The sequence below is a fragment of the Haliotis rubra genome, unplaced genomic scaffold, assembly GCF_003918875.1.
Source record: "Haliotis rubra isolate DU_JTF1 unplaced genomic scaffold, ASM391887v1 Scf202, whole genome shotgun sequence".
In the NCBI taxonomy this organism is placed as follows: Eukaryota; Metazoa; Mollusca; class Gastropoda; order Lepetellida; family Haliotidae; genus Haliotis; species Haliotis rubra.
In genome coordinates this window covers 851,626-868,135 of record NW_025766026.1, presented here as the reverse complement: position 1 = coordinate 868,135, position 16,510 = coordinate 851,626, and the positions used below count along the sequence as shown (strand labels likewise).

Genomic DNA, 16,510 nt, shown 5'->3' with positions numbered 1-16,510 from the left:
TGAGACTGACCAGTCTGACTATGCCAGGATCACCCGAACCCTCTTGGTTGCATTCATTTACTTTATTCTGTAAAAAATATTAATACATGTAGAAAATTGGCGGCCAAATAAATGAACATTTTCCTGAACATCAAATTGATTTATTAAATGGAATTATGTCTTTGAAACCTTTTTCGGACTGTTCACTGCCTAAAGTTAACTGCAGTGTTTATGCGGCCGTTCGAAATGTGGAGGAACTTCACACAGTTTCCAAATACAAAATCTAATGATGAGAAAAAAACCCCAAAGAAATACCGGTTTCAAGTAAAACTAAGTGAAACAAGAAGCCGCATTTCCTGGATTGAACTGTGCCTTAAATTAAGATCATCAGGGAATCCAATGTCAAGAAGGCCAAAGTCAAATTGGAGACAATTAAAATTGAAATACGAGACAACGAAGGAAAAAATATTTTCCCTAACTGTTGATTCCCTTCCGGCAAAATCAAAGGTTTTATACAGAATGAAAGAAAATACGGGGGAAAATGAATTTGTCAAACAACGTAAAACCTTAAAAAATCATGAAAAGCAATTGTACAGCCAACTCAAGTCAAAGGACGATGGTGATTATGATAAATGATCTCACATGATGGATTCCAAGTTCCTGAAGCAGTTGTGGTCTGCACCGGGCGACTGAAGGTCACATGGATCCGTGGCTACAATCATGCAAAATGATACAGGTATGGCATTTGAATCTGACAAACGCAATACTTTTCTTTTGAAATGTAGGAAGGCAAATGAATGATTGAGTAATTGAGCATCTTTCGTAACATCAGACCTACAATGCAATTTCGAGACAGGTTCCAGAATGCCCAAATTCAAGAAAACTCCAGGTTGAGTATAAATCTCGCTTTAAGAAAATGTGGGGCTAAATGTTCGGAACAAGGTCAGAGCCACAAATACTTTTGTTGTGCCAGTCCTCTCTTATTCATTTAGAGTAGTTGATTGGCAAAAGCAAGACATCCAGAGTCTTGACCACCTCCATGAAAGGATCATCACGTCAAACTCTCTCACTCATACATATACACTCAGTTCGACAGGTCGGAGTAATTTGGCCCTTCGTGATAGAATTTAATTGCGTACCTTTGCACATATATTATGTTATCTGATGGTGATCTTATGAGCCCTTTTGTGGGGCATGGCAATATTCACGATGCAAGCTAGGAATTCCATAGTTAGTTTATGCACGCCAATAATGTTGAAGTGAATATCAACGTTAAGGTAGCTTTTGATGATGGTCATGTTGATGTACGATGGAAAGCAGGTGAACATATTCACCAGGTCTGTCCAGAGTCGATAATTTAAGAGAAAGCTTTGTTGGATATCACTGTATATATGCAGCGTGTGGAACAACATAGATATCCAACTGATCCTTTGCTGGATGAAATCGGGTGGTCTTTAAAGTGAAACAGAGTCTTAAAGAGAGTTTTAACATGAAATTCAGACTGTGTAATGAGTTATCTGAGAATGTTCAACACTTAGTCAGTCCTTCCTTGGCACAGACAATTGATGGTAAACGACACGATGGCATATCTCGTTGTTTCTATTACCGTCATCGTCATGCCTGTGGTTTTGACCCCGAGGTTCACCCAAGGTACGACCTAGAACATGTCCATGGCGTCATGGAAAATGATGCTTTTAAACCTCGTGGGAATAGGCAGTACGCAGATCAGGAGTGTGTCCAGGTTCTCCGTATTTTGTAAGACGCGTTTTCTGTGACGTATATCATGTTCAAAGCGCAAAAATGTTCAAACAAGCTTTGGGGAGAAAAGATGTGTTGTGCGGGAGGTTCTGAAGTAAATGGAGGTTGTAAAATGGAGAGGTTTCAGGGAAGCGTTGTTTCATAGGTAGGCAGCTGCGTAGGTAAAAAGATGTTTGTGGTAGTTTTCCCGCTGAGAATTGATCCCAGCTTGTCTTATAGCGACATAATTGATCAGGTGGCCTGTGGTTGACAGCGTGTCATTTCTCTCAATCACTGGTAATTACTATTATGGGCGCGGGGATTAGGTTGTGTGAACAAAATGCCCTGAAATTGTATCGTCATTATCCCTAAAATTCATATCCCAAGAATTATGTACGATTATGAATTTTCCAAGGTTATCACAATCTGAGTAACCTAAACTTCCCAGCCTGCAGAATTATTGGTGCAACAGAAATGTTAAGGATGCAAACGTGTCCGTGAAGATCCGAGCTAGAATTTGTCTCGTAGGAGGCGACTAACGGGATCGGGTGGTCAGGCTTGGTGACTTAAACGATGCATGCCATTTTCTCCCAATCGCGTCTGGCCAGACTCGATTATTTACAAACCACCGTCATACAACTTGAATATTGCTGTGTGCAATAAACAACATACAAAGGAATAAGATGCAAACCAGATCTAGTTCTAATGCAGCTTTGCATTTCTTACTTTGAGGTCTCAGTGTCAAATACCCAAATTCGACATGTACTTTGTGTTCCCGTGTTCTCTTTGGTGAGCATGAGATTTGCCTTTGCATGTGTTTGTGAATGTTTGAGAGTGATTTTACACATAAGCTTATGGTACTTTTGAGTCATTCAGTGGAGGATTTGGAAGAGATTTCTTATGATTGTGGAACTATTTTGTCGCTACATGTATCTGTTTCACATATCGTATGGCAACATATATCACTTTTGTCTCCAGTTGTGAAATGCATTTGCATGCTTCAGATGTAAACGTGTGAGGCAACGTCGTAGCTAAGTCTCCCTTTTTATCTTTCACCCAATACATGTACATATATATTATTCCCAAATATGAAACAGAGGCACTGATTCTTGTTCATTTATGGAACCAATTACAACCAGCTTCTACAATTCACTTTTACGATTAGATGCAGTGTTTTGAATAATCCGTTTTCATAATTCAGTCTAGGAAAACGATGCCGCCATACATGCCAGGATTAGATGAGAATATGAACCGAGGATAAAATGTGAATGATGTGTGAATAACGAACAAGCTATCTTACTACTTTGTGATCACGCAAGTCGGTCAAGTATCAATGTCTTCACATAAACCATGTCTTACACAGAAAGTTTCAGCCTGATTTCTTTAAAGTGATGAAATATTTAAAATTACAGGACGACCTATACCACGGAGTACGAGCCTGAATAATGCATTTTAGACTTGATCAAAGCAAAATCTGTCTGCTACGAAATGTAACCTGTCTGATGAAAGTGTTCCCCTTTTTATTAAGGCGGGCAAATCAGCGTCCGTTTAAAGGTTCACCTTCCCAACTAGTCGTTCAACATTTTTGATTCATAATCATGCGTAAACTCGTGAAATGGTTGTCGGTCAGACGCCATATTCACAGAGCCCCTTCTGTAAAGGTTTCTGTTATAATATTCGAGATATAAAAGTGTTACGGTAAGATGAAAACACCCAATTACACTGATTTGGTCCCAAAACATTCTGCGTAATGTGTATAATCCTTATGCATGTAGAATACAAAGAAAATCGTATTCAGCTGTTTAGCATATAATAGGATTGACATTTGTATTATGGCATTGAAAATACCAGGAGACAATGCTTCTGTCATCTGTATGACATTGAACAGGAAGTGACAGTCCCTTGTTATCGCCATTCGGGATTCTTTCTTTTGTTTACAATTTAATCCTTGGCAGGTTTCTGAAGTAAACATGAAGCTTGAAAGACAAGGCTATGTCTCATTAACGTGCACTGTTTGCTGAAGCTGGAACTAAAAATACTGGGAAATGTTACTCATGTCTTTTCGCAAAACTCTCGGCTCGGTGGGCTCGGTTTTACGTAGTTATCAGCAATATTCCAGCAATATCTTATGGGGACACCAGAAATGGTCTTCACACCATGTACCTATGTGGGGAATCGTAACGGCGTGACGAGCGCACGCTTTAACCACTGGGCTACACCAGTGCCCCACAACTTAACATATTTAGAAGGTTGGGATTTGCTGTACATGTATATCTAAGATACCAACCCGACTATAGAAAACGCTTTTTAATCTGAGATGACGCCCAGTTGATTGAAAATGTTGTCATATATTTTAATCATGCTACTCTTAAAGAATTAGTTCAAACATCAACACTAGATACTGTACAGTCTCGAGTGCTGCGCATGCTGGATCGGATTCCACAGGTGGTAAAGGGTATATAATGATGTAAAGTATTTAAGTTGACTACTGAAAGTAGTGATGATGCCAGATGAGCCAAGCATATCCCGCTTAACAGGTAGCTTAGACACTTACAAGTTAGATTAAAATAGAAAGTTCCAGTGTGTAGGGATGCGTTCAAGTTTATGGGATAACACCGTTCATCATATTAACAACCTAAGTGTTATATCTACTAAGATCCCGTGAATGTTCACCATTACATTACCGGGGTAGTTTTACCTTTGATTGAAAAAGTTAACAAAATATGTCTTTGAGGAAAAAGTGAATGAAATGTGCACGCTCTGGGAAACATTGGGAAATATTAAACGTCATAAATCTTGAACTGATGCTATTTACTCATCGTTTTGACAATTGGAAAATCGACCCTATTACGCTTGTCCTTCAGTAAGCAGCACCATTAAGAAGGCCTATACCATGTACACATTCAGATAGGACACAGACCTTTTTCTTTGATTCACAACTGTAGCTGTAGCTTCTCAATCAAACATTCAGTCGACTGTCAAGACGCCAGTTATATTATCAGCACCAACTTTGCCCTTTTCAGAAGCCTCCCATCATAGCATGACATGGCTTTGAATGTGATGTGTAAAATTTAAGTTTAAGACTAAATTTGTCTGATATACAAAAACTATCATTATCACACACACACATACACACATACGCACAAACACACAGACACACAGAGAATCCTATGATGCCAAAATTGTCAGAAATACCAAAAGTACCATTAATACACACACACACACACACACACACTCTCTCTCTCTCTCTGTCTCTCGCTTTCTCTCTCTCACACACACACACACACACACACACACACACATATCTATTATGTACCCAACACAGTCTTATACACATGTGTTCTCCACACAATCTTCTGATGGTGCCTTTGGGAGATATCTTGATGTGACTGTGACCTTCAAGCTGGTTATTAAGAAGTGTGTGGACGTCAATGTCCGACCGGGATATGCTGTCTGTCCAGTCCCGTCGGTGTCCCACTACAGCTTGGGGGTTTAATTGTATCACATTGCTTCTGTAATTAAGTAGCTTGAGGCGGGAGCAAAAGGAAGCTTGTAGTCATCACAAGCGGATGTCCACTCACGCATTGTCTGAAGAATGAAATACTGTACGTATCTTAATTATGCATGTCCAACTGATGGGTTTCCCACTCGCGGCCTATCAGACTCCACAGTCCAACATTACCTGTCATACCTTCTCACATGTGTTCACAAGTAATAAGTTATGCTTTGAGGCCATTTTATGTTCAACATATCAACATTACATACGTGCATTAAAGTCGTATTCTTCAGTTTTACCTGTGTCTCGCAATAAAAAATTGTTAAATCATTTATCTCCGGTCCTTGAAACTTGTCCAGTGATCTCAGAATGAGTAAAACAGGACATCTGAGACACTTCAACAAATGCTCTGAACTGAACACAATTTAAAAATCTAAGTCAGTAAAACCGACTGTTTAAGTATCAAGGTATTCACGTTAAATATTATTACGCTCATAAACCTTTATAGGCCGAAAGTCACAGAATTCCTGGTTTAAATGAAAATACGAATTTTATTGATACTGATGCTAGTCCAAAATAAAGAGTGAGTGAGTGACTTTAGTTTTACGCCGCTTTTAGCAATATTCCAGTAATATCACGGCAGGGGACACAATAAATGGGCTTCACATATTTTAACCATATGGGAAATCGAACCCGGGTCTTCGGCATGAAGAGTGAACGCTTTAACCACTAGGCTATCACCCCACCCCAAAATAGAGGAAGGCTCAGTTTTGTTTTGAGAAAGTACTGCTGTTCTTATGGTATAGTTTGGGGGCCGGGTTGCACGTCAACGTCACGAGTCTCCGACCAAACTTGAGATATATTGATAAAGCGATGTCTAGAACTACAAGAGCGAATATAAGTCCATTACATTAATAAAGTCAGCGACTAACTCAAACAAAGACTGAAAAACGGTTTCATTATTAGATGTGCCTATTGTTAAAGAAAATCGTTTAAGAAACTATGATTTCAAAATAATAATGACGTTACCATGGCCAGGTGGAACACACATGGAAACGTATGGTACAAGTAAAATAAGACACAATTTTGGTAACTGTTGCGTCAAGGTTTGAAACGTCCTTGTCATGTCTACCTTGCACTGAATCTTGTCACCCTCATCTAAGACGTTTTGACCAAGAGTCCTATGTTTTATATAATACTAGTTATGGTGCTCAGATTTAGCTTGAAAGGAGAATCCAACACCGAAAAAGTGAACATGAGGAAGTTTTAGAAATATTGCAGCAATATAGAGGAAGCAGACACCAGGAATGTGCTCCACACGATCAGTATGACGATCGAACGGATTAACCCCCACCGCCCCCGAAACTGTTTTGCGTATATACTAATATACATACGAGTAATTATTTACATGTACAAATATATATCGATAAATCCAGCTGTGATGTTTGACAGATTGCGGACAAATGATTGCTGCAAAACATCGCCTAAGTAGAAATCGCCTGTCAAATGAAATTATGAAACCGTATCCTTAATGATGCAGTGTTCCTTGTCAAGCCAACAAATAATGATTTATATGAAAACATATTTCTTAATTATTTTCGCGTCTTCACTAATTAGAAAACAAAATCCTGACTTGTTCATATAACAATATTGGTTGTCTGTTACTGTGCACACAAACAAATGACACCAATTGTCATATCACCTCGTCGCTGAAATAACATTGTGCTTTATCATCTTGACAGTTTTCCGCGGAATAATAATAGCTATTCATCGATCTTCTGACGGTCATATCCGATAATAACCATAATTTGTTGACTGATAATGACATTTATTTCGAAAATCCGTGAAAATGACGACATCATTAGAAGTCAAGCGTGAAGAGTTTTCTTTCCAAATTGTATTTTCAGAAAAAACGATAAGGTTGCTCGAATTTACCTTTGTTTACGTTCTCGAATCATTCCAATTAGAATCTAAACTAGGCGTTGATGGATTTACTGAGTGACACATTGTTTTTTAACGAGATTGCTGGAATGAAATCTCCATGCTCAAACTGTATCTTTACAAAGAAAATTTGGGTCTTCCAAATTTAATTCCGATTACATGTCTAATTGATTCCATCTAGCCCCCGTAGCGATACCAGGATATCATGGATGCCCAGTGTCCCATGTGTATCGGAATGGTCAGGTTGAGTGGTTTGCCTGACTACGCATTGTAGTGCCCTAAGAACGTGGGTCATGTGTTCCGAAGCTGGTTATTCACAGACCGTTTTGCTGCGTTTGCAAAACTACTGATTGGAGCTTTAATCAACGTGCATTAACTCAGTATCAAATAATCGCAATTCATTTCAAAGAGAGGAGAGACCAACGTTCAAGGAAGTCAAACATGTCGTGAAATCAAATTTGTTATGAAACCTGACGTGGAATTATTCAGAAAGAAAGTTAAAAAACCCTTCCCCTGAACATCTCACACACGCACGCACGCAGGCACGCACGTACTTACTAACGCATAAAGAACAGACTGACAGACAGCAATGTAACTGCAGGTAGTACTCAGTACTCGCTTCCATGCAATGTACTTTAAAATTGGACACGGGCTGCTCTGTTTTCTTCAAGAGGATTCAAGAACAAACACTCTTGACATCATTAACGCACTGTGCGCAGCATACTGTTGCCTTAGGCATTGGTCGTTCCCCCTCTCCTATGAAGAGGAAACTGATGTGCCCGTCACTCGCCTTAAATTATTTGATATTTCATGAGTAGCCTAACGAAAGAAAATCAATTTCAAATTGGCATGTATGTCACAACAAGTGCAATATTCGACAGTGTCCTTACAAACCAGCAGATCCTCAAGTATTCAATGTTCAATACCAGATATTCCTTTTAACGTAATCGCCTACATTAAGTTTGAGGACGTGTCGACATGAGATATCGCCCAAAACGATCCTTCTCTTCTGAAGCACCAACAGTTTCGCCAAGGATGTTCACTCCAGAAGACCCGTAATACAGCACTTCACCACGAGGGCGAGCCAGGCATTTATGCTGAAACTAATCAACGATAGAAATGCCCTCCCGGGAAAATTAGTTGTTCCTCTAACTTCATCTCACTTTAAATTAGCCGTCATCCACGCTTCGAGGAGACGTTCAGATTGCGGCAAAATTATGCAGTAATAACAGGGCCGGCAGAGACTGTGGTCAGCACGGGTCATTTGGAGATATATTAGATTGCTATCAATTTGCTCTTTGCTTAGTCTTCTGTAAAATCGATAATATACAGTCATCACTTTTGACCACCTATGATCGTGACTTTTAGTTCCAGGGACGTGTTAGTGAATGTCATGTTAGAGTTCTTCGTTGAAACATTTCGATTCAGCAGTAAAGCGTGTAACATTTGAATAATGGAATGTGAGTTAGCAACTGTCAAGTAAATTGTACACATTTACAGGTGATGTATGTGTGGGAAAAGGCATTGACATCAATTTTCTTGTGGAACATAAAGTACACTAAAATAATGTTTTTTAGCTTCGAGTTGAAAATGAGGGTTTAATAAATGTACTGAACAAAAGAATTCACACTGTGAGAAATGACTTTTAATGAAAATGGGTCGTGCAAGGTAGTTTATATGGACGAATACCATAATGGCCCGGTCTAACCTGACCTCATTTCAAATATGGTGAACCACGCGAGGTGCATGCAGCACGCTCTTTTGTGAAAACGCAACCCTGAGCGTGTGCGGGATCATGTTCACACAATTTCATGCACCTAACCACCAACACGTGTGGAGAATTCGCTGGTGATTAGAAAAAATCCCACGTTAACAATCTTTTCACAATTTCTATGCCACGCCTTACAAATGTTAAACGTGAACGTGCAGTTGGCATGCTCCAGGCTGGCCAGTCTACTGTGACTGTTGCTCATACCATGAGATGCAGTACATTCACAACCTAAGGATACGTGTGGATCGCACCAGGTCAGGACGACCACGTGTGACGCCATGTGCCGAGGACAATCAAATTCGGCTACACCATTTGCGTAATCGTTTGACGACCGCGAAGTGAAACAGTAACGCACTGTTTAGAGGTCAAGTAACTCAGACCATACCGCGTGTGTGCTACCCATCTTAATGCCCGACGTCCTGATGTTGGGCTGATGTAGACCGTAATGAAAGTCTACGCTGCCAAATGCTGGTATTGACGTCATGGAGTGGCCTGACCTCAATCCCATTGAACAATTACGGGATGCTCTTGGAAAACGTCTTCGTCATGAGACGTCAACTCACAGAATTGGTACAATGAGGGGCGGTACTGAACAAGCTCCAATACAGATGGCTTGTCCCTGTGATGTAAAAGACCAACCCCATCGTGCTACTGTGGACTGTGGAGGTTGCACCAAGCGCATCTTAATGCCTAACCCTGTTTCAGCGTACGGTCACTACGTCCATAAACTAGATTTATCCACCAGCAACACACCCTGTTCTACATGGGTATGTTTTGGACATAAAGGATCACATGTGAAGCTTCTTTTTGTGTTTAGTATATATATATATATATATATATATATTTCTCAGATTGTTCAAACTTTGTTTTGCAAGAAAGTCCGTTTTGATGGAAAGTACGAATTTGTAATAAGTTTACGACTGAGTTTTGTTTGTGTTGCTGTGTTGATGTCGGTTTAAAAAGAAATTTGTCATAATTATTTTACAACAGCAAGAATGACGTCTGATTTTAAGATATGAACTTCAGTGAAATACACTTGAAAGCCTATTAAGTTCAAAAACTGCTTGCTGGGACCCAGTAAATATAATAACATTTAAACCGAAAATCCTGTACTTCTTTCACTCAAGACCCGTGGCCTCGATGCACTTGGGTTTCATGTAGTCTGGATGTGCACAACTATCTCATTCTTAGAGCGGGCGGTGGGGTAGCCTAGTGGTTAAAGCGTTCGCTCGTCACGCCGAAGACCCGGGTTCGATTCCCCACATGGGTACAATGTGTGAAGCCGATTTGTATTGTCCCCCATCGTGATATTGCTGGAATATTGCTAAAAACGGCGTAAAACTAAACTCATTCATGCAATCTCAGAGTGTAAATATAATAATTAATCTCAGAGTGTCTGCTGAAACAGATTCCATTGGTCGCATGAGGAAAACCATCAGTTAAATGCCACAAGTATATATCACTAAACCAGTGTTGACACCAGGTATCCATATTATTTAATTATAGTATTCACACTAACAATGGGACCCGTGAAGATCCGGATTAGAATTGATCTTCAGTAACCCATTCGACTAACGGGATCGGGTGGTCAGGCTCGCTGACTAAGTTGACACATGTCATCGTATCGCAATTGTGTAGATTGATGCTCATGATGTTGATCACATTGTCTGCCATATAGCTGGAATATCGCTGAGTGCGGCGTAAAACTAAACTCACCCACTCACTCCCTCACTCACAGACAATAGTTAGTGTAAGTACTATGATAATTGAATGCCAGACAGTCTAGGATTTGGGCAAGATTCTAGTTGGAAGAAAACGTAATGTCCTTCCACTAGTGAACAACCTGTCTATAAACTGAATCAAACCCTGCCTTGTGTCTTAATGCGTTTATCCCACGGTGCTACTCCTAATTTTGGAACAGACGCCTTTTAACCAAATATGTTAACAACTAAATGTGTTAACTTCAGTGAAAAAATATTCGGTCGAAACAAACAAGATCCTCCCAGGAAAAGTCTCGCATTGATCTCAAGTCCCCAGCCTATTTTGTACCCATCCCTCTGCCACAAGCACAGTCTAACAAGGGTATTTATATCCATTCTAGTCAGTCTTGGGGATAATATTATCTCTGTTCCGAGTTTTGGTAAGTGTCTCTGGCGGCTGCTGCTGGGGGAGTTGGTCTTGAAACACCAAAGGACGAGTGGGGGCATGACGTTGGAAATAAAAAACACCTCCTTTTCTTCCAAGATGGAAATAACATCCCTAGTGTCCAAATTATCCCCCTCTGTCTCAACTCTGTCGCTAGGGGGCGCTGTGCGTTAGAAAAGAAGGCGGTATGACGCTGATAATATTAGAGATTGAACAATAATATTTATCAGGTATGCTCCACACATTAAAATAATCTTCTTGCCTAATACTGTTTTCTTACATCATTCGGTGTTTTTCTCCATCCCTACCATATGGGTTTCAACCATTAGCATGGCGTGAAGGAACTAATAGCTTTCTGAAATTGGGCTTTTTGACGTTGATTGAGGCAGTGTCGTCAATGCGACATGCTGAAAAAACATTATGTGTTAAATGAAAACACGAGCAGAAAATAGACCGAAGTTCAAGAAAAATATTTCTTTTGATGTAACTCAATATATCTGCTGATGGAGAAGAAGTAATCTTTATAAACAATAAAGATGGAGTATGGATTCACACCGTTTGTAGCAATATTTTAGTAATATCGCGGGGCACACCAGAAATGGACTTCACATATTGTACTCATTTTGGGAATCGAAACGGTCCCCTATGGCATCTTGGAAGGGACATTGTCACGTTGTCGCATTGTCGCGTTGTCGCCCTCTCAAAAACAAGCAAAATGATGCAAAATTTATCAAAGCGCGACAATGCGACATAGCGACATTTCGGCCATTTGTCGCATTGTCGCCCCATCTAAGATGTGTAAAAAAAGCCTGAAAATGCGCGACAACGCGACATATTGATTATGTAGCATGGTCGCGTTGTCGCCCTTTTCGATTACCGGTGCGCATGTGTGTTACTGCGGAATTGAAAAACTATCACAAGCATGAAGTCTGTGGGTTAAGGATCGTTGGTTAAAGGAATGGATGTATTCAAACTGGCCATTTTGATGAAAATGATTATGATTGAATAGGTCTATGTTTGAAACGATACAGGTGCATGTGTATCACTGGGTATGTGTACCGTCTGAATTTTTTTCGATGTATTGTGAATCATGGCATGTACAGGATTAATTATATAGAATTCAAATAGAATTGAAAAACAGACTTCACAACACATTATTGTGATGAAAACCTTGCTAATTTACCAAGCTCCCTAAGCCTTGAATGAGTGAGTGAGCGTGAGTGATTATAGGTTTCCGGCACTCCATGGGTACACAACTCTGCCAAGCGATTTCATATCATAATGATAACAGTCCGTTTGTATGGCGTTTTTCCAAGAAGAATATCAAGTCTAAAGCCGATCTAAACTGTCTTTGAGGCGCTGGAGGATTAAGTCATATTACCATCTCATTCTACCTGGTATCCATCCACTGCTGGCTGAACAGAGGCAGATCTCGGACAAATTCATCAGCATTTTTCACAACCTGTCAACTTGATATTGGTGAAATGTCCAAAGTGATGAATGTGTATGGTGCTGGGATTCGAACCTATGATCTTAGTTTTCTGGTGCGACTAAGAGACGCAACCCTGCACAGCGACTTGCTAGAAACACCTAAAATAACAGGGCCACCGTGTGCCGTCATTACAATGAATAGTAGCGCTAATAATTTGTCTTACTGCTAAAACACTCTTGACTGGCTAAATACATTTTCAATATATGAAATAATTTTCAAAGCAATAATGAAATAGTTGCATTAAGTTCAAGAAAATCAGCCCCATTGCCATTACGAGTACTACTTCATTTTTAAAACCATTGGAGGTAGCAAAAGATCAGTGAAGTCTGAAATAGAGTAGAACATTTTCTGCGCATGCGTAGACTAATTGACTTTCTACACACGTGCACCGGTAATCGAAAAGGGCGACAACGCGACAATGCGACAACGCGACATATTTTAACCTTGAAAATTGTCGCTATGTCGCATTGTCGCCCTTTGGAGGAATAGAAAAATATTATTCAAAACGCGACATGCGACATCGAGACAATGCGACAAATGGCCGAAATGTCGCTATGTCGCATTGTCGCGCTTTTGATTAATTTTGACTCATTTTGCATGTTTTTGAGGAGGCGACAATGCGACAACGTGACAATGTCCCTTCCAGGATTCCATAGTCCTCTGCGTGACGAACGAACGCCGTTTACTCCCAAACAATAAAGAATAAATTAATAGGTTCATATATTTTTCTATATGTTGGTAGTATGTCAGTAGATATCAGGTTAGCTCCCGTTGGTTGGTTGGTTTGTTGTTTAACGCCGCACGGAGGAAAATTCCAGCTATATGGCGGTGGTCTGTAAATAATTGAGTCTGAACCAGGCAATTCAGTGGCTAACAGGGGTGAAACGGTACGCTCATACCAAGGTATGGCACATATTGCGGAACAAGGCCTTCGCTTGCCAACAAGAGTCAAACCTTAAATTGTTTAATAACATGAAAAATTTAACCATAATCTTTGTTTCAATTAACAAAACTGTCATTTTATGACTAGGAAGAAGAACGGTACGAAAACTGAAACTACCGAATTTGGGGATTTGGGGTATACCGAACCGAAGGCAAAATACCGCGGTTCTACTAATGCCGCGGTATACCGTTTCACCCATGTGGTCAACAGCATGAACATCGATCTACGCAATTGGGATACAATAACATGTGTTAACCAAGTCAGCGAGCCTGACCACCCGATCCCGTTAGTCGCCTCTCACGACAAGCATGGGTTACTAAAGATCAATTCTAACCCGGATCTTCACGGATCTTAGCTCCCGCAGTAAGGGTACAGTAATATGTGTGTACATGTGTACATTTGCGTATGAATATTTCAAAGGCTAGTGAAATGGCATGCCAGAGGTATTTGATTTTATGAAGTTTATCAAATGAATTACGGAATGTTCTTTCACTTTGCAATATGCTCAACCAGGCCTACTGTCTATATCAGCAATACGTTAAATCGGTGAAATACAGTAAAGTTGGCAAAAGTCGTTTTTCAATATTTTGAAAAAAAATACATATAGATCTCATAAATACAGCTCACACTTATGTTATTTATACGGGTACCACCGTGTGTGTATTTTTGTACTCAGCAAAATGAAAGGTGCACTCGAACTCCGTTGCGTCGAACCAGCGGTTTGCTCGAAGGAAAACTTTGGTCCCTACGTATTCCAATAGTCATCATTTTGCGGTTGTGTCCAACCTAGGATATAAGTATTTACGCAGGTCTCTTCGACACAACGGAGTTTTTCAGAGTATAATAGCGAGGGCGAAAATAACAATCTAGACCGACCTTACAATGACTGAAATAATGAGCAACGATTCACTTCGTGAGGGTACGATGACACGAAATCAATCAGATCACCACTAGAAACGGTTTTTAGTGAGGAAGTGTAATCCCAAATATAACACATATTACATTTCACTGCTTTCTAAATGGCATTGTGTGTTCATAGCTTTCGGCCGTGGGAGCCGTGGCAGTTTGCACTTGTGAGAGGGGTACACAAAGTACGTGATCTAGACCCAGTTGTCCAAGTTTTTTGTGGAAGCGCTGGCTGAAAGGGTTGAAGGCTTCGTGTGCTGGCGATTAGGTGCCTGACTCTGAGAGTTTGGACGTGAATACCAGATATGACTTAACCTAACAAAAGTACTAGAATCGGTACTTTACTGTGACAGTATAATCCCAAGTATATCATATGTTACAGTAATTTGGTAACTAGGAGGTTGACTAACTTCCTCGAAACGATCTTAGGACAGTACTATCTATCTGCACGAGACCGACGTTCCGTATTACTCATTGTCGCTGGTCTTTCTTTAGACAGTTTTATAAATGCATTTTTATCATTATCTAAACTTTCTGGACGCCAAAGACCCTGGTTCAATTCCCCACATACGTGCAATCTGTGAAGCCCATTTCTGGTGCCCCCTGCCATGATAAGCGGCGTAAAACTAAAACTCACTCACTCACTCACTAAAATATCTGATACAAGCAGAGTCTTTATAATTAGCATGTCTTTATGAATCACCATGAAATAGTGTTCACGAAAATGTGAGGGTATTCTGCTCCAAAGGTTGAAGTCATATTGTTTTGTAGAGAGTTTTGAAGTGTCTTATGAAGGTTTGTTTTGCAACAGCTTCACTCGGAATCAATATGTATCTGAATCTAACATCAATGTTTGTATTGCAGAGACTCTGGCCTTCCCTCAACCATGGTTTAGGAGTGGTGCTAGCTGAAAAATACACGAAGGAGGTATCGGAGGCGTGGAGGAAGGTATACATCTACATCAGTGTCCAAATGAAGAGAGGCATGGAGAATCCTGACAGGGACTTCAATGAGGACATGTCAGTTTCATGACGCCTTGTCAATAATGGTGTACATAGCAAAGATTGGTGGGAACCATCGAGAAGCACATACTGTCACATACTGCACATGTCAGTTGTTCATTTCATTTAAGGATTACAGCCATAATGTTATCCCTATGTCACACTGTGCCAAAATACATGACGTTCACTCGTGGCAATTATCCAGGTATGCCTGTTTAACACGACTGCATACAATGTTAAGATTGCCCTATACTCGTAGGAAGGTGTGGTATTGTATACCGATTATAACATACCTTTGTGGCAAGGTGGCCAGATATTAAGCATTGTATACTGCATTACAGTCGAGGCACGTTCCCTAGCTATGAATGCACAATGCCTAGCTTTAGGTTGCAATACGTGATTGAACAAAACATGGAACCTGCCGTCATTGATTAGACGTTGCCTAAATAGAAATGGTTTAAAAGGTTTCCTTTTGCAAAGGACCTGCAAAAAATCATGACAAAGCACATGTCAAGTTGCTTTGATTTGACAGCATGGCAACAGTATTGATTCAACAGAATGCCTGTATACGTGTTTTATCTGGCATTTTAGACAGAGCAAACCCTACATGGAGGGCAGGTTTAACTGTATGACACAAATATTTCCAAGGTTTTGGGAGGTTGGCCAGTTGTTCACGTTTTCAAAGAAATGGTGTACAATACAGTACATGTGGTTTATCTGTTATGGTTTACAGAACTGTAATTATACATATGTCAAGTTGCCTATACAAGCAGCCCCGTTTTTGTATATATACTATATATTTGCGTTTTACACATGGGCTTTGATATGACAATTCACCTGCCTGGTTGAATATATGCGCATATGCTCTTGCTAACCTCTGTGGTTGATGCCACACCTTTGAATATATTTGGTTTGATTCTACAAGGGTTATTATTTTCTTGTCTTTCTCAAAGGCAAAAAAATGTAAGTCAGTAAATTCCATTGAGCATTCTGAGACACATGGTACGAGACATATCCGTTTATAATTTTTACACTGCAGAATCCAAACTATTGACGAATCTCTAACACATATTTGGAACTTACATTATGAAGTGTCTAG

The 16,510-nt window shown here is 40.0% G+C and overlaps 1 protein-coding gene across 1 annotated transcript in view; it reads left to right on the top strand.

The window, feature by feature from the left end:
* Positions 1-15,893, top strand: part of LOC124275754 (non-symbiotic hemoglobin 2-like) — a 75,857-nt gene extending 59,964 nt beyond the window's left edge. The window contains exon 4 of the mRNA XM_046711411.1: positions 15,275-15,893. Within this exon, the coding sequence (XP_046567367.1) occupies positions 15,275-15,442 (168 nt within the window). The 3' untranslated portion in view covers positions 15,443-15,893. The remainder of the gene's footprint in view (positions 1-15,274) is intronic.
* The last annotated feature ends 617 nt before the right edge of the window (positions 15,894-16,510 follow it).